The 19212-nt window shown below is 36.9% G+C and overlaps 2 protein-coding genes across 4 annotated transcripts in view; both read left to right on the top strand.

Moving 5' to 3' along the window:
* cuedc1b (CUE domain containing 1b) overlaps positions 1–3533 on the top strand; it is a 28660-nt gene extending 25127 nt beyond the window's left edge. For all 3 annotated transcript variants that reach the window (XM_067365874.1, XM_067365872.1, XM_067365873.1), the window contains exon 11: positions 103–3533. In XM_067365874.1, the coding sequence (XP_067221975.1) occupies position 103 (1 nt within the window). In that variant the 3' untranslated portion in view covers positions 104–3533. The remainder of the gene's footprint in view (positions 1–102) is intronic.
* Positions 3534–6383: 2850 nt separating this feature from the next.
* wsb1 (WD repeat and SOCS box containing 1) lies at positions 6384–18613 on the top strand. Its single transcript, XM_067364950.1, has 9 exons — positions 6384–6773; positions 7945–8113; positions 9583–9854; positions 11938–12069; positions 12898–12998; positions 15710–15882; positions 15985–16098; positions 16542–16649; positions 16975–18613. The coding sequence occupies exons 1-9, from the start codon at positions 6734–6736 to the stop codon at positions 17135–17137; spliced, it is 1272 nt and encodes a 423-aa protein (XP_067221051.1). The 5' UTR covers positions 6384–6733; the 3' UTR covers positions 17138–18613.
* Positions 18614–19212: the final 599 nt, after the last annotated feature.

The following is a 19212-nucleotide window of genomic DNA, read 5'->3' as shown; positions in this document are numbered from 1 at the left end:
ATCTCAGATATGATATTTGTTCCAGTATTATAATAATCCTTTGACTGACATAGAGATCTGGTGGCATATTTTGTAACTAACCTCTTGCTAATTTCATTCCAGATCCCTCCTCTGTGCTCTTGGGAAATTAGGGTTTCCATGGTGACCTCAGAATGACCCATGGCTGATTGCTCCTTATCTCAGCGGCTCCAATGCAGGCAATCCCAGACTCGTGAGGAACAGCCTCCCCCCAGACCAGCCGAGGCAGGACTGTATGATCATTTTGTAGCAGCCTTTTGCAAGCCTAAGATTATTGTTACCTACATTTGATTACTATTATAATTATTGTATTGTAACTGTTTGTTAATATTTGGTTTCACATGTAAAACTCAACAGCTATAGTACTGATTTCCTATGTATTTTTTTTTCTTTTTTATCCCTAATCACCTGAAAGAAATTCCCTTTTTATGTTTGTTTAAAAATATCAGTTACCTGAGGAATTTTTCCTCACTTATGTTTGATTTGACTTGTCACCATTAGAAAAGAGGCAAATATTTTGATTTATTACTGTCCAGAAGTGACACAGTTAACTCGTTGTTTTAGCACATTAGTATATAACTATTACCTTATATTCAATGGACTCTGCCACTCTCAGAGTCTGATCTGCACATTAAACATCAACAGCATTTCCTCAAAGAATGTACCCAGATTGTCAAGTTTATTACTCGAAATGCTTTCTCCTTTTTTATCATTGCTATTAAGGAAAAACACCATTAATTCAGGTCTCCATTTAGTCTGGTGTGATTTTAGGGTGCTGAATAGTGCATTTCCATACTACTTTTTCATAGTTAAATCAAAACGGAGTTCATTCAGATGAGATGATGTCTTCAAAGTAGTCTCTGGCCAAGTCCGGCCACAGTGTCAATGCCAAAATTCGATTTGAGTCATTTTTACACAAAAAGAGAAAGGCGAATCTCAGATAAACCGAAGAGTCGGCCTGCTTCTCGTGTTTGCACTGCCATATCTGTTTTATAAAATATTTTAATCCTTTTTTTTTTTTTTCAATTGTTTTTTTTTGTTTTTTTTTTTGTGAAAAGTAATTAGATTTGTTTGTTTGAGCCACTAGAGTTGCCATCTGAACATGTTTTTTAGTTATCTTTGAACAGTACGTGCAGAGAACAATTTGAATGATGCCCTTGAACCAACCAACACGCTGCTGTGTGCTTTGCTTTTTTTGCAAATCACACTGAATGATTTACCCTAACGCTGTGCTTCCAGTAGGTCACTTGACTATGTCATAAGGTCAGAGGTCTAACTGTGATCCACCAATAAGAATGTGCCATTATGTTCCTTTTACTGTTGTGCGTCCCAGTACTGATTCAGTGTAAAGTAGCCTATTGGAGGACATTGTGTGACATTGATGATGTTTGTTTGTATTTTATGTATGTCAGATTGTCCAGCTGGTAAATCTGGTAGTTTGAAACCACCTAGTCACAGTATTATGTGTCAAAGCACACTTTTTGGATTCCACCATGTTACTGATACAAGCTCCTGAAATGGCTATTGGAATTTGCTTATTTTATCTAAAGGGCATTATGTACAGTATATGAAGGCATGATCGTGTTCATGTCACATCAATATGTGATTATATGATTTTTTTGCCATTATAACAAATTATATAGGTATCCATAGGCATCATAAATGACGTGTATTCCACATACAGTAATTATATGTTCTGTGAAGTGTTATAGCCATTATGAAATATGTGCCGGTGCCATGCATATTTGGCATGATGTATTTTTACTTCCTTTTTTAACAGATCTTTATGAATGGCACAGAGCAACATGTCGGTAGTTCGTTTTGAAAATGATGTGAATTGAAAGAACAAAGGTTTTGTAAGAGCAAAACCTTGTTGAGGGTAGTAAGGCATACAGCACGTTCCCAGCGTCTACCGTGATTCACAGGCACGACTGCGTGAGATTTTTCCCTTCCATCCTGCTTGTTAACATACTTGATCCACTCAGGGAACTTGCTCTCATTTCACTTTCTGTTAAAAAGCACAACTAAAACTGAAAACTTCTTAGCGCAGAAGCTTCAAGGTAGCGCCGTCTGTTTACCCGTCATGAGGTTGATATGAACAATTCAAGGACTGTGAGGATGATCTGCTTCAGTATGTAGCCAAGTTCCTTTTCTTGATATCATGTCCTTGCGTGTTTACCCGAAAATGTTTTCAATATCTACTACTTCATCTTCTGTCTTTATATGGGAGAGATATAGAGGCGAAATCACTGGCGGATGTGTTCAGAGAGTGTCGTGTGCGAGCCACATGATTTTAAGTGGCTTTTAACAATTAGTGGAATGTAATATTTATACTGTATTAGTAGGAAAAAACTACATGGAAATTGGCAAATTTTTTTAACCTCAAATATTTGATCTTGCCATTGTTTTTTTCTGTCCCCTTTCTTTTGAAGATTATGATTCTCACCAAATTAAGCTGACTCTTCATCTATTTGTCCAAAATAATTGTGATTGTTCCGGATCACATCATTCACTTAAGACTATTTCAAGTTCTGGACTTTTCTTACAATCCAGATGTTTATTAGCTATTGGAATAAATAATAAAATTGTTGTACTCTGTCTGATCATGTAATTTTTTTCCCAACAAAGTCAAGTATTCAACAAAAAGTCTAGTTACTAGCTTTGTTTGTTTTTGTTGTTATGTATTAAGTGGATGGGGGGTTGGTGTCAATGGAAAATTTGTGTGTTTTTTTATATATATATATATATATATATGTACATATAATATTAATATTATTATTATTATTATTATTATTATTATTGTTAGGTTTGAAAACCCCTGTTCTATCTAAATGCAACCAATAGAGGGCAGTACATTCCCTTATAATGGGTATGTTTTTCCCCTCATTGCTGCATTTTTAGATTTATTTTACATACATTTTTTCTTTTAAATCATTTACCATTCTTGGTTTATTACTTATGGCAGACCACCAAGTTAGATGACGTTCCCTTGACCAACTCACTGTGAACGGGTATTTCTTGGAATTACTAGGCAACTGTTAAGAAAGCCCTATCCAACAACTCCACGGTCACATCAGTAATCACCAAAGACAAAATAAAAACATTCCACTATCAAGCATCAAGTAAGCCAACATGGCAAGAAAAACAAAAATAAAAAATAAAAAAACTTCCAGGATCTAACACATTTATCAGTTTGACACACTAAGTTAACCCTTAGAAATTTCTTTCTTTAAAACATTATGATCTGGCAAAAAATAAACATTTACACACTTCTATTCAACCCAGACGTGTTGTTTTTTTTCCAAAACCGTTTTTCAATAATCATCTTTGCACACTAACTTTTTGGTAGAAACAAATCCAATAGCTATAACCATATAAAGATAAACAAGGAGAACAGACAGAACTGTAAGATTGCATTCATCGTACATTATTGTTTTTAACACAACTGTGCTAACAGAATGTTCTGGCTCATATACAGTACAGTCCAAAAGTTTGGAACCACTAAGATTTTTAATGATTTTAAAAGAAGTTTCGTCTGCTCACCAAGGCTACATTTATTTAATTAAAAATACAGTAAAAAAAAACAGTAATATTGTGAAATATTATTACAATTTAAAATAACTGTTTTCTATTTGAATATATTTGACAAAGTAATTTATTCCTGTGATGCAAAGCTGAATTTTCAGCATCATTACTCCAGTCTTCAGTGTCACATGATCCTTCAGAAATCATTCTAATATGCTGATCTGCTGCTCAAGAAACATTTAATGTGTACAATTGTACAAAATATTTGTGTACAATATTTTTTTTCAGGATTATTTGATGAATAGAAAGTTCAAAAGAACAGAGTTTATCTGAAATCTAATCTTTTGTAACATTATAAATGTCTTTACTGCCACTTTTGATTGATTTAATGCATCCTTGCTGAATAAAAGTATTCATTTCTTTAATTTCTTTTCAAAAAAATAAAAATTCTTACTGACCCCAAACTTTTGAACGGTAGTGTATAATGCTACAGAAGCTTTGTATTTCAGATAAATGCTGTTCTTTTGAACTTTCTATTCATCAAGGAATCCTGAAAAAAAAAAAAAGTACACAACCGTTTTCAACATTGAAAATAATCATAAATGTTTCTTTTGCAGCAGATCAGCATATTAGAATGATTTCTGAAGGATCATGTGACACTGAAGACTGGAGTAACAATGCTGAAAATTCAGCTTTGCCATCACAGGAATAAATTACTTTGTCAAATATATTTAAATAGTACACAGTTATTTTAAATTGTAATAATATTTCACAATATTACTGTTTTTTACTGTATTTTTAATTAAATAAATGTAGCCTTGGTGAGCAGACGAAACTTCTTTTAAAAACATTAAAAATCTTAGTGGTTCCAAACTTTTGGACTGTACTGTATGTCAAATCCTTGAAATAAATTAAACCATAGCATCTTCTAGAAGAAAGATTATTTTAATATGCACAAACCATTTTATAAAAGCAGCAAGGCTCTGCTGTTTAGTGAATATAGTCAGTCCATTTAGTGTCATGCCTGACAACACACTTTAGTGTGGCCTTGGGAGCATTATTGCATAATCAGAAACTTTAGAAACAATCCTTTACCCATAATAAATTGAACACACAAATTGTTTAACATTCATTTCACCCTCTCCAAGTCAATACTTCACGTCACCTAACCATGACAATCAAAATTGCGCATGCAGATTTTGAATAGCAATTATTCTTACAAACCAGCTTCTTTTTTTTCACAAAAGTTTACATCTTTTCTTTGAGGCCAAATACCTACATTTTAGTCTTGACAAACCTGTGTTTCTTTCAAAATGTTTCAGGTTATCGTATGGCTTCTAGCAACCCACTCTTGTGAAAAGCTGTGAAACACTGCGTATTTTCTTTTAAAATGTACTCTGATCATTTTTATTTTATTTACAACTTTGAAAAATATTTTATTTTACAGTGTAAGTCTGGAAAAGGCACTCTCCCCCATCCAGGTTTAGCTCTTTCCATGGTCAGCATGTTTTTTAGAATATAATACAATAAATCCAAACATTATATTATTTTAAGAAAAATGTATAATAGCGCTATTTATATGCAAGATAAAGAAAAAAACGAATATAAATATATCTTGTTAATGTATTCTTCAGATAATATACTTACCAAGGTGATAAACTTGGTAAATTAATCAGTGATTAATATTCAGATTTTTAAAGGTGTAATTCTGAAGAACAATATAATCATTAAAGGATTAGTTCATCCAAAAATGAAATTAATGTGAATAATTACTCACCCTCATGGCGTTTCACACCCGTAAGACTTTCATTCATCTTCAGAACACAAATTATCCGATGGCTGGCCCGCATAGCAATGGCATTTCCTCTCTCAAGATCCATTAATATACTAAAAACATATTTAAATCAGTTCATGTGAGTACAGTGGTTATGAATGCATGTCGTAATCAGCGGTTTGAAGCGCCAAAGTCACATGATTTCAGCAGTTTGGCAGTTTGACACGCGATCCGAACCGCTGATTCGACACACTGATTTATAACGCTCCGAAGCTTCCTGAAGCAGTGTTTTGAAATCGGCCATCACTTAATAAGTCGTTATTTTGTTTTTTGGCGCACCGAAAATATTCTCATTGCTTTATAATATTAATACTGAACCACTGTACTCACATGAACTGATTTAAATATGTGTTTAGTACATTAATAGATCTTGAGAGAGGAAATTGCTGGCTATGGATGCCTCACGGAGCCATCGGATTTCAACAAAAATATCTTAATTTGAGTTCCGAAGATGAACGAAGGCGTACGGGTGTGGAACGGCATTTTTGGGTGAACTAACCCTTTAATATAACGCTGAAGACACCTACATTTTCATTCTAACATTATAGAGAAATAATTAATTATACATTTTTGTTGTAGCATTATATAGAAATATATGTATCTTCTGAACTATCAGATCATTTATATTAAACATTATAGGCTAACAAAACATTCTTTGTTCTCTGCTTCATTTATCACACTCACAACATTAGCCATTACAGCAGATCAATAATGAAACGAAAAAAACTTCACTTTAATTCTTGAAACATTTCAAGCAATTTCACCACCATATTCGAGAATTTTATTGCTCTTTCAGAGACAAAGATTTAAATTCACACTGGATTAACGCTTCATCATCACACTCCTTATCAGCACGTATTCCACGAATCCATTCCATTCATATTCTCGAGTGACCAGCCAATCAAAGGCCATAGCGTAAACATCTTAGAACCAATCAGAGAGCGGTGCTCCTCCGTTGCCTCGGCAACTGTTATGACGTCGCTAGTGTATCCCCGCCCATCAGTGTGTGTGTGTGTTCGAATCGCTAGGAGGACGCTCGCTCGCAGCCATTATATTACACCGTATTCGAGCTGGGCGCAACGCGGATTAAGGCTCTAGACTATTACTCGCTCATTTTCTTTGTTTAAACCCCAGTTTTATTAAACTCATTGTACTTAAAAGACAGTACAATTGTTTATTTTCCAAACAGTCGTATATGTAAATACAGGCAGCGTTGCGTCGACGTGCGACGCGCCGCATTCCCAGGCATCTGACTCACTGGAGACACGAGAAAACTGCCTTTTCCACTTGTTCATTTTAACGCCTTTATTTCGTTACCAAGAAGATTTAGACTTGAAGAGACTCGCTTCGATTTAGATGGCAAGCTTCCCAGATTTTGTCAACGAAAATGAAATAGGTGAGTTTTTTCTATTTCTCGCAGCTGCTTTCAATGGGGGAGGGTCTTCATTTCTTAGTTCCTTCTTTTAAACGCGTGTATTGCCTATTTACATTTGTGCAGCTATGAACTGAGTAACGTTACTTCTCGTTTCAGTGTTTGTGTCGTGCCTACATATCATATTAATGATAGAACTTCATAATATGTGACGGTTATTTTGAATATTTAACGTTAGTTGTTATGCTCGTGCTTTTTTGAGCCCCATGTTCACACCCAGATTGCTTCGACAGACACCCTCCCCCACCGCCAGACCCTCTCTGAATGACTCACCACACCAGTGAAACCATGTGAACCACACGTTTACGCTTTCTGTTAATTAAATAAACTTAAAATGTCAGGAGAAATAATAACTGTTTGTTACTCCTGTTGTTTTTTAAAATTCTAATATCCTCGGAGTATTCAAATAGTGACTAGTATCTATTCAGTTAGTCACTAGTCATGAGGTAACGTTACTTCTAGTTGCTTGTCACTATCCTAGTAACTTAGTTTCATCCTAGTTTCATTGTTGGTGGTAACAAAATGCTAATTGTTTTGTCATTGAATTCAGACATTAAATAACGTTATGCATTCAAATTGTTACATATTCACTATTGTAATAAGTAACGTTACTAGTGTTACTAGTGAAATGTAACTATTGGATTGCTTAGTGGCTATTAAAAATAAATGCTAGTAATACATAAAACATAAATGCTTCACAATATAACTTTTAGTCTTTTTTTTTTTTTTTTTAGTATAATTTAAGTTGATTTTAAAGGGATTGTTCACCAAAAAAAATGAAAATTCTCTCATTTACGTTGACTGTCTTTCTTCTGTGGAAAATAAAAAGATATTTTGCAAAAAAAAAAAAAAGTCCATACATGGAAGTCACTGGTAACCAAAACAGGATACAAACATATCATCTTTTGAAAGTCATGCAAGTTTGGAACGACACACGGGTAGGTAAATTATGAGAGAATTTTATTTTTTTTGAGTGAACTATCCATTTAATGTGCTAAAGTAGGTAAAAATGCAAACTCAACGACGGCTATGAATTCATAAATGCATTTGCTGTAACTTTTTGTCTGCCAACTAGTTAAACATTTAGTTTTATAAAAAGTTTTAAAGGTTTAAAATGTGCTTTCTGTTGCAACAGGTAAAGCTAAGTTCATCGGGGAACTCATACCTCCAGTTGCTCCCTTTGACCAGAAGTCTGGACGGGAGACTTGGACTGTAGCTTTTGCACCTGATGGTTCCTACTTTGCTTGGTCTCAAGGGCATCGAATTGTGAGACTTGTACCATGGAAAAAATGCTTAGCCAGCTTGTGAGTATACACACTGATCTCTTTGTTTCCCACTTTGGTGAATTGTTACAGTACAGCTTGTGTGTTGATGGCCTGACAAAGGCAGTCTACGCGTGCGCTGGTTATCTAGTCTGGCCCTTTGGGCTTTCACATGGTGGCTACGCCACAGTGGTGCCCAGTGTTTGGGCTTGTTTAGCATTCAGCGGCACAGCATAGGGCACCAGTCATCATATCACCTTACCCTGCGGATTTAGAGACCACTTTGTTGAGCGTGCAGCCCTGCCAACCAGCCATTGTCCTGCTCTGAATGTGAAGTCCTCATTATGAGGTTCACAGCATTGCCCTTTGGCTGCATGCCTTGAACTGAGCAACTTTCTTGGCTGTTTGTTTACTTTCCTCTTTGCCAATATAAATAGAGTTGGATCAGAAATGAACCATCTGACTTTTCTTTCCACAGTCAGTATATTAAATGTTATTCTGGGTTTCTGTTAAAAAAAAAATCTTGTGGTTTTATTACAGAATTTATTGACATGCTCATGCTAGAAGCCTTCATAAAAACACCAAAAATATCATTGCAACATGAACAATACAGTCAACAGGGTAAAACTTTAACAGAGAATTTACAATAGTTGGGAGTAAAACAAACAGTTTCTACATGTTGTTCATAAAAAAAGAGAAGCATGGTATTGTAAAACTATCTTCAGTCAATGTACATTAAAGTGTAGTTTTATTAGTAGTTGTAGACACAAGACATGTGGCAGCTGTTAAAAAAATTTAGTTTGGAATGGTTATTACTGAACTAAAATAAATCAAAAATATTCAGGAAAAATACATTCACAGTCAGGGTTGTTATAGTCTACTCAAACCATAAAAAATAAAATAAATGTTATCTGAAATAAAATTTAAACTTAATAATTTGGCTAGTTGCCAAGGCAACATTGCTTGTTTTTATTTAGTTTAACTTGATGCACTAATAATGAAACACAAATGAATAAAAACATGTGGGGTGAGTAATGGCAGAATTTTCATTTTTGAGTGAACTGTTCCTTTAATGCTAAAGCAGAAGTAAGCCAATGTGTCATTAAAAGCTTGAGCGGACACGTGGCAGGCATTATCTTTTTTAGTTCTGCAGCGCCTGCTTTGTGTTCACACAATAACCTCTTGTAATGATTCCAGAACCTCACACTTGATGAGTTTCATGAACAAGAGCTTGTAGAATTGGGCAAGCGACGTTAAATGGGTCAAAGTTGATGCAACACTTCTGTAATCTTTTAGGCTGGTAGTTTACTTAGTGTTCAAATATTCCAAAAAGTTAAAATGTTCAGCTTATTTCAACAGAAGGACTAGATAACCTTTTTAAGAAGTAAAACAACAACAAAACTTGCTGTTCTTAATTTAACAAAGAGAATTTATGTTTACATCAAGCAGAGGAGGCATGATTCTCATACCAACACACCGCAATAAATTTTGTCCTCTTTCCCTTAACGTAGTTCTGTAAGGAAGGAAGATCGGTCGAGCGCTGCAGGACCTCAACGACTCTCCCGGCAGAACAGTGAGGGCAGTCTGCTGCCAGGCGAGCCCAGAGAGCACACCATCGACTGTGGTGACATTGTGTGGGGCCTGGCATTCGGCTCTTCTGTTCCCGAAAAGCAGAGTCGCTGCGTTAATATCGAATGGCACCGGTTCAAGTTCGGCCAGGACCAGCTTCTGCTTGCCACCGGCCTCAACAATGGCCGCATCAAAATCTGGGACGTCTATACAGGTGAGGGTCCACTTGGGGTCTCGGACTCAAGCATCACAGACTAATCTAGTGTTTTAAAGGGTTAGTTCACCCAAAAATGAAAATTCTGTCATTAATTACTCACCCTCATATTGTTCCAAATCCGTAAGAACTTCATTCATCTTCGGAACATAAATTAAGATATTTTTGATCAAATCAAAACAAAAAGAACGACTTTATTCAACAATCTCTTCTCTTCCATGTCAGTCTCCTACGCTGTTGAACGCAGTGCACCGCTTCCATGTTCTACATCATAATGCCGATTCGTTATTGGCCAGCTCCTGCATCACATGCTGCTCACATGTATAGCGTCGGCCAATACTGAGCCGGCTTTCAGATGTAAACACGGAAGAACTGCACTGCGTTCACAACGTCAACTGTGTAGGAGACTGACAGGGGAGAGAAGAGATTATTGAATGAAGTCGCTATTTTTGTTTTGTTTTTGCGCACAAAAAGTATTCTCGTCCCTCCATAAAATTAAGGTTGAACCACTGTATTCACATGGACTATTTTAAAGATATCTTTAGTACCTTTCTGGGCCTTAACAGTGGTAATTAAATTGCTGTCTATGGACGAGAATATACCTCTTGGATTGCATCAAAAATATCTTAATTGTGTTCCAAAGATGAACGAAGGTCTCACGGGTGTGGAACGACATGAAGGTGAGTAATTAATGACAGAATTGTCATTTTTGGGTGAACTAACCCTTTAATAAGTTTAAGCAACTGGAACATTAGTGTAAGCAAAGACTATAGAATAACACAAGACGAGTCACTCTTATTGTTTTAAATGGGAGAAAGTGAAACGCGCAATATAAGTCAGAATAAGTCCCGCCTTCTAAATAAGAGCCAATCGCTGTTTTTTACTTTTCTGCGCTATTGATTAAAAATCACACTCCACCCATGCTGTCCTCTCTTAACACTACTCTGTGCCTACTTCCTGTTTTTCATTTTCCCAACAGATGTGTAAGAGAGGGGAGGTGGTGGTTATATAAGGCGTTGACATGATCTTTTAGCTCTACCTTTTTGTCATTTTGACCTAATCTTATCCATACTTCCATCAATGTTTTCAAAATGTCTTGTGTACACCTATTGACTATTTTTTTTTTGTAGTCACCAGCCAGTAATAAATTAAATGTATTACATATTTGTTCAACCTTTGAGGTGTGCTCTCCCTTTCACAATACATCTCTCTACCTTTGAACTGCTTTGCCATTCATTCCATCAGGTTTCACAGTTCTAATGATCATAACATGTAAATCTGCTATCGGAGAGCCTAAAACTGAGAGGTAGTTGTTGACTTCAGAAAAAACTGGCAGCTCTTCAGTGTTATATAATTAGTTTTCGCTCTGCTACAAAAATGTATTAATAGGTGGGCAGGTCCTGTACAGACATTGCCATTGGTTGCTCTGAGGGGATAGAGATGTTTTCTTCACTGGATGACTCCACCTCCCTTCTAACTAAAACCGCAACGCAATAAATTTACCCAAGCAGACTTGTTCTTTTCGGGATGTGAGACTTTTTTTTTTTTTTTTTTTTTCTGGAAATCTGATAGCTGTGTATTGTACAGTATCTCGACAGGATTTGTGCCATATATACCTGTCATTCACAGCGCTAAGTGAATGTATGTTATCACGTTTGACAGGTTGTAAATAGGCCCTGTACCTAAAGCCCCAATTATATTTACAGAAATAAGTTAAAGATTTTTATTTTGTCACTGTAGGTGCAACTAATTGTAGGGATTTAATGTGGATTAGCCTGTCAAGTGTTGGTGATTGTATTTCCATATGTCTCGGGGCAATTCAACACCGTTCATAAAGAAAGGGATTACTGAGGTGTATAACTTACATTATTTCTGAGACGCCTTGGCAAATGCCTTTTTGACATCTGCTTAATGAGTGTAAAGCCACAAATGTAATCCTTCTCTTTTTAATTCCTAAGAAGACAAAAAATCTAAAGTGCAGATCCCAAGATTGTCAAGCAACATTGACACGGTTTTAATCAATTAGCCTGGACTTTGTGCTGTAAACAGTGGTTTATCCTCAATCTTGTTTTCTTGTGTTCAGGAAAACTGTTGCTGAACCTGATGGACCACACAGACATTGTGCGGGACCTGACATTTGCTCCAGATGGGAGTTTAGTGCTGGTTTCTGCCTCAAGAGACAAGACGCTACGTGTGTGGGACCTCAAAGATGACGGTGAGGACCAAATGTTTATTTTGTATGAGTAATTTGTCACATTGGAGTAATTTGTAATTAAAAAAAGGGAAAACTTTTTAAGTGCTTTACATATTAATATTAACAAGCTAAGGCTAGATAGTGTGTAACCCTAAACTGAAACGTCTCTACAGTAGAAGTTTCCTGCACAGCAGCCTGCTTTTTTTATTTTCATATCATCTCCATGGAGTTCAACACACACACACTCGTTCAAGCCTGCATGTGCACACACCCACTCTAAGATTCTGGCACTTGGGGGTAGAAAAGCGTTGGAAAATAATTTGATGCCAAGCCCAAAGGAATGTTTGCTGATATTTTCTCTCTTTCTTGCAAGATCCTAGGATTAACTTGCTTTTATAATAGGATCACATGAATCTTATTTATATGCTAGGCACTGTGAGATAAAAAGGAGCTCACTGTATTTGCAAACAATTTTTTTTTTTTTTTTACTAATCATGAAGGAATGTTGGCCAGAGTTCAGCTTAATTTCCTCTGTTCTCAAAGTGGTCACCATTGGGGCTGTAGCTAAGAAATTTAGCTACTGGCTAAAGTATATTTGTTTTATTGTTCCCTGGGCATCAACATTCTTTTCAAGGGATAAATATTGTATTGACATGTAGGAAAGGATTTTAATAATTTTGAACTATATTGCTGCAGTATTTGTGGGAAGTTTATCTTTAAATGTTACAAAGTAGTATTAACATTCTCTTTTTGTGGTATGAAATTATTTGACCAACTAAAAAATGTTAACAGAAAACTAGCTAAAGCTATTGCTATACCATAAACAATCTAAATTGTTTTGTCTAATAGGTAACATGGTGAAAGTACTTCGTGGTCATCAAAACTGGGTCTACTGCAGTGCTTTCTCCCCTGATTCATCGGTCCTTTGCTCTGTCGGTGCAGGCAAAGCGGTATGTTTTGCAGTTCTTTCCTCCTCTTTATTACCAGTTTGGTGTGTTTCTCTGTGTTAATAGTTCTGCTATGATCAGTCAATGAGTGCTAAATGAATCTGTAAATCTTCATAATGCTCAGTGCCATAACCTGCTTCTATAAACCCTGCCTGTAGTTTTGGTTTCTGCTTTGTTGTTGTTCTTCAATCAAATGGGTGCCTGATTATTATGCACATGTAGATAGAAATGCAAAACGCTCATGATACTTCTCCACCCATAAAAATGCTTGATATTTCTATTATTGTATTAATAACATTCATGTACGATATACCAGTCCTAAACTTTTTAACAGTAATGCATTGGATGATAGTTGTCATGCTGGTTGTGTGTGAAAGCCCTTAAGGCACAACAAGCAAAGTTTTCCAGCCGTCAATAAGACGTCTCTGAAACCAGCTCCCGAGTCTTTCTGGATCCTATCTAACTCTCCTCCCATGAACAGGCTAGAGTGGTTGAACTGTACGGTTGTGTGTTTCCATAAGTGTCTTGCTTTCCCTGTCCCAGGTGGTGGCAGAGCTCTGTGTTTGAGTGATTTTGAGGGAAGCGCCGCGCTGACATATAGAGCAGCCGGTGCGGACCACGCGGGGCACGGCTGCCATCGCGGCCCCCGTTGGACGCTCATGTGCCCGTGCCCACGCCCCAGGGGCTTCCATGCTCCTGCCCACAAGGGCTTCCTGTACGTAGGTTCTGCTCCATGTCTGTCTACCTCCCGCTGTCGCAGTTATCACTTCTTTTACCTTATCTCTCAGAAGAGTTGACTGTGAGATCCCCTTCCCCTCCAACCCCCTTCTTCCCCTCCTTATTTCCTTTCCATCTCTTTATTCAGTAGCATTCCTATCATCTCCACATTTACCCTGAAACAGGAGCTCTAGGCATTGTGTCTGCTATATGTGTACACAAGCCAGCCAGTAGAGTCCCTTCCTACTCATTAGTGCCTTTGTTAACTGAACTCACTACACCCTTGAGTCGCAACACTCGGCCGCTGGTCAATGTTTCTGTACGTAACGCACTCTTTTGTAATGGGGTTAATAGTTGAGGTGGGAATTGGGAGCATTTTTTGCATGTGTGAGCAGTGAAAGGGCTCCTTGTGCTTAACAGACTGCCTGCAAATCGATAATGTCAGTCTAATGTGGAATTACGGAAAGGTGTTAAGGAAAACGGGTTATGCAGATTTATCATTCCCTGTTGTATCAGCCACCAGAAGTAAGACCTGTGGGCACTTTCCATGCTGGTTGCATTTGCTATTTGAAAGCGCATTTTGTTTTCCATTTGTAAATAACCTAATTTATGATGTTCTCAAAGCAGAGTCTGTTTCAGTGATGACGAGCTTTAGCAAACACAAACATGGATTTTATCATTTATAAGGTACCACTCAATAATAGTGGCATTTATTTCTCCTACAGTAGATAAAATTGCACTAGTACAACTTCTAAAAAAGGATGTAATGTTTTGTGCACCTGAAGCCCTTTCATCTCACATTGCAAAGTTAGAGAAAATGGTAAATTAGCCTTGTGTACGCACCGTTGTAGTTTCTCCACCAACACCAAAATGTTTAAATTGCAAATAGCTTTTGAATAAATATGTACACTTTTGCTCAAGTGCAATGTCTGTAGTTTATGAAAAATACAGAATGTTTCCTTCAATATTAGTAAAACCACACAGGAAGCTTGACTACTTGGCATTCAGAAATACACTGTTATGGTGTGGACACATTACCAAAAAAGGTTAATTTATCTATTGTCAAATCAAGCAGCTTTCTATTACCGTTGTTTCTGAACTTGTTGGCAAGGAAATCTTTCACCCTCACTTGATTCCTGATTGCATGGAATTACTATTGAAATGACTAGATTTCATTCATGAAAATGTGCCAACAGCTTGTGATCGCACTTTTAGACTTTCTAAAATAATTAAAAAAAAAAAAATTGTGCTGGAGCAAAATTAGCACTAGAAAGTTATAAGTACTAGAAACTCATGGTTGATTCATTAGCAGAGTTTGCAGTTGTGACGTGTGTGTGTGTGTGTGTGTACGTGTACGTGTACGTGTGTGTGTGTGTGTGTGTGTACGTACGCGTGTGTGTGTGTGTGTGTGTGTATTGTGTGTTTGCCAAAGGCGTCAACCTTTTGGCCATCAAATGTTCTCTTCTCTTGCAGTATCTGTGTCTCTTCGTAGGCCTCCGCCGGCACGGTGCAAGCCTATTGTAAACTCAAGTGAACTAAAACTGAAAGGGGATGCCAGTGGAGTAACATTATGTTACCTTAAGTTACTACTTATTTGTATTTTTTTTTTTTTTAATTTTCACATTATGTAGTAATTCTTGGAAAAAATGTTTTAATATAATGTTAAATTTAATATAATGTTAATTATGTACCCTGTAGTATTTCAGTGCACATTTATAGCTTGCATTTGTAATTTTGAAAAATTGAGCAGTGATGTAAATAATTTAAAATCTTGCTAGAGATTGACATTTGTGCATTTTTGTGCAACTAAGCCTTGCTGTTTCATTGGCATGTGCTACTTTTTTCTGGGTTTGGTTTGTAGCGCTTAAATGACACTGAGCACATTTTGATCTTGCTGTTTATTTGAATTAATTAATTAATTCTTTGTTTGGAATTATTTGTGTCTGATCTGAATGGAAAAACACAGTAGGCTATAACATGAGTTTCTTGCATTCCAGGTCTTCCTGTGGGACATGGATAAGTACACTTTGATCCGAAAGCTGGAGGGCCATCATAATGACGTGGTGTCCTGCGAGTTCTCTCCTGACGGGGCCTTGCTGGCCACCGCCTCCTACGACACCCGTGTTATAGTGTGGGACCCTCATGCAGCCACTGTTCTGCTCGAGCTGGGGTACATGACTTGCTTCCCCCCCTTTGCCTTACTATCTTTTGCTTGGTGTGGTCTTTTTCTTAAGCTCATGTTGTTTGACTGATCTCTTATCTTTCCCTTCAGGCATCTTTTCCCTCCTCCCTCCCCCATATTTGCAGGAGGAGCAAATGATCGATGGGTTCGCTCCGTTGCCTTTTGTCACGATGGTCGGCACATTGCCAGCGTCACTGATGACAGGTAAGATGAAAATAGATGATAGTTTGCTTTGCAGTTAGTAGCCTGCATTAAGTAATAGGGGCTCAGGAAGGAGTGTGTTATTTGTAGCAGGGCCTCTTTCTGGGAAAGATCACATGCCTCTCATATGACATCCATTAATCACTATGAGGCGCCCAGTTTGCCTTCGCCGCGCCTCCTGCCGATTCTGGGTGGAGGCGTCTCTCATACTGAGAGAATGAAACCATTTGTGCTCGACAAAATGGCGGAGAAAGAAAGTTAAATTAATTCATTGAATGATTTATTTTGTTTTTAGATACAAATGAAATTATACTACCGTTCTCTAATGCTCACCAAAGCTGCATTTATTTGATCAAAAAAACAGTAAAAATAGTAATATTGTGAGAAATTATTATAATAATAGTGGTTTATTTTATTTTAAAATGTAATTTCGTTTAATTTTTCAGGCTGGTGCGTTTCTGGAGCATCGATGGAAAGAGTCCTCAAGCCATCGCCCCTCTCACTAATGGCCTCTGTTGTGCCTTTTCTACTGACGGAAGTGTTTTAGCGGCTGGGTATGAATCTGTTATTCCATATTGGTGGATAGTGTTACTACATAAAGATCAAATATTTAGCCTTCTGTTTTGGGATGATGCCTAAAATAACTTTCATCACACATTCTTGTATCTTGAATGATCCTTTATAAAAAAGAAATAAATGCAGCAAACCGGTTCTGCATATTTTGTTTTTATATAACATTTCGATGAGTTGGCTGTCACACATGCAGGGTGTTAACTGCTCATACTTTTCTGCATGACAGCAATCCAATACAAAGTTTACTAAAACGGTAGAATGTTTCAATGGCAAGTTAAATACACCTAAATACATTTGTCTTCTCAGGTCTCGTGACGGCAGTGTGCATTTCTGGGCTTCCCCACGCAGTATTGCGAGCCTCCAGCACCTGTGCCGTATGACCCTGCGGAGAGTCATGCCCACCCAGCAGGTTTATACGCTGCCCATTCCTTTCTCCATGCAAGACTACCTGGCCTACAAGACACTTTAACATGGAACGCAAACCACGGCACTCTGTGAAACCAATGACTTTTTGTTTTGTTTTGTTTTTTGAAGGATGACAAAAATCTTCTTTTTTTTTCTGCTCATACAGACCCCCTGAAGTAGGTGAGGTCAGTTCTTTTGTATTTATTTATTTTTTTTATTTTAAAAATTGACTTTCTAGTTGCAGGTATATTTCAGTACTTTTTGTTTATTCGTCTTTTTTCTTTTTTTCTATGCCCATATCATGTGGCCTTCACAGACAGCCTTAATATATTAGCGGACCACGTTTTGTCCTTTTGATTTGTGATCCTTTTTTCCATCTGGCTTGTACAGCACCTTAGAGTTGCTAAATGGTGGGCGAAAGTGGTGCTTTCTTTGGCTCAGTTCAAGATATTCTTGCAATGAGTTCAAAGCGATGAAATGTTCTGCAGTGTTTTCATTTTCCGTGCTGGCTATGAGAGGGATTGAAGGGAAGTGACAATGTGAAGGTGTGTATGAGTGCGTGCATGTGATAGACGAAACTGAGTTTGGTAGTTCAGGGACACAGGCAGTGCCTCCCCTTTACGTGCCTCTTTAGAGAAAAATAAACTCATCCACACGCTTATGCTGCTTTAGTAATGGCCTTATGTTCATCGTCACAAACCTAAAACAACAGTAACGCATGGGCTAATTTGTTTCCTCCAGAAATTGTATATTTTTTAACTGTACAGAGATTTGTAAAGGCACGTTTTTGTTGAGTGTGTGTGTGTGTGTATATATATGTATATACACACACATGTTTGTATAAATGTATATATGTAGCTCTAATTTTTTTTTCATTCTTCTCATCCTTCATTTTATAATACTTGTATTGAAAGTCTGCTGTACGTGTTCTTTTCTATTGTGCGATGATGATGGTTTGTAAAGGAATGACGCAAAAGTTTGCTTTGAGGAGAGAGTGCCTGCCAGTTTGATGAGATGTTACCTAACCAGCAGTGAAGCTGATGCCACATCCTTGATTTCTCATTCCAAACAAATTGCCACCGACTTCCATTTGATGCATCTGCTATTAATAAAATATGGCACTTCAACCTTGCTAGGGACACATCGTCTTCTCCTAACTATTATCTCTCCACTTAACTCACAGTCAGACCTCTTCTAGTGAATAGCTGTGTGTTTTAACAGAGAGCCAAAGTGTGATTTTTGTGGAGGTGGTTTCGTGTGGGTGTCTCATCTACCTCTCATTTGGAGGAACTGGTTCTGTTGAGGGTCGTAGATTATTGGATATCCTGGAACAAAATGGAATGATTCTGTTTGTTCGTATATGCATGTGACCTCACCTGTCAAATTGATTGGTTTTATTTAAGAATGTGGGAATCAGAATGTGGCATTTTCATCTGGTCATGCAGTCAAACAGTCTTTGCAATAAAAATGTGTTAAAAGCTGATGCCAAAGATCCCCTTGGGTTCTTATTGATGTTATTGGCACAGTCGGTTTTCTCTTTCCCTCTCCCTCATTTATGGCTAAACTTGAAAGTCTTTGTGTTTTATTCTGCTTGGGTGTATGAAGAATGCTGATATTCAACAGATTGGGTTTCCTTTAGACGGCTTTCTATAAAATAAATGTAGAAAAGATACATAGATGCACTTCAGTGTTCCCACTAGTTTTACAGTGGTAGTTCTCAATCATTTATGCATAGAGGAAACTAGTTAATTTTTCAATCTGTTTCAGACAGAATACCTAATGCTGTGTTTATCAGGAGCAAGTGAATTTGTCAGTCATTTACAAGAATGTACTTTTCTGTCTTTTAGTTGGTGAGATTTTTTTGTTTGTTTGTTTTTGATTGTTGTCAAAATAAAGTATTTTAAATCATTTTGTCTTGAAGCAGTTTTTAAAACATTTTTAATATTTAATGTTAAAGATGTATTTAAATTATTTACTAACTATGTATTTATAAAATTTAATCTTTTTATTTTTATTTTTTTTTAAATGTATCCCTGTGATGGCAAAGCAGAATTTTCAGCAGCCATTACTCCAGTCTTCATTATCGCATGATCTTTTTATTTTTTAAAGAAATCATTCTAAATGGTGATTTTATGCTAA

The sequence above is a fragment of the Chanodichthys erythropterus genome, chromosome 17 (assembly GCF_024489055.1).
Source record: "Chanodichthys erythropterus isolate Z2021 chromosome 17, ASM2448905v1, whole genome shotgun sequence".
NCBI classification, from domain to species: Eukaryota; Metazoa; Chordata; class Actinopteri; order Cypriniformes; family Xenocyprididae; genus Chanodichthys; species Chanodichthys erythropterus.
The sequence above is the reverse complement of the archived record's forward strand: the minus strand, read 5'-3'. Positions and strand labels throughout refer to the sequence as shown.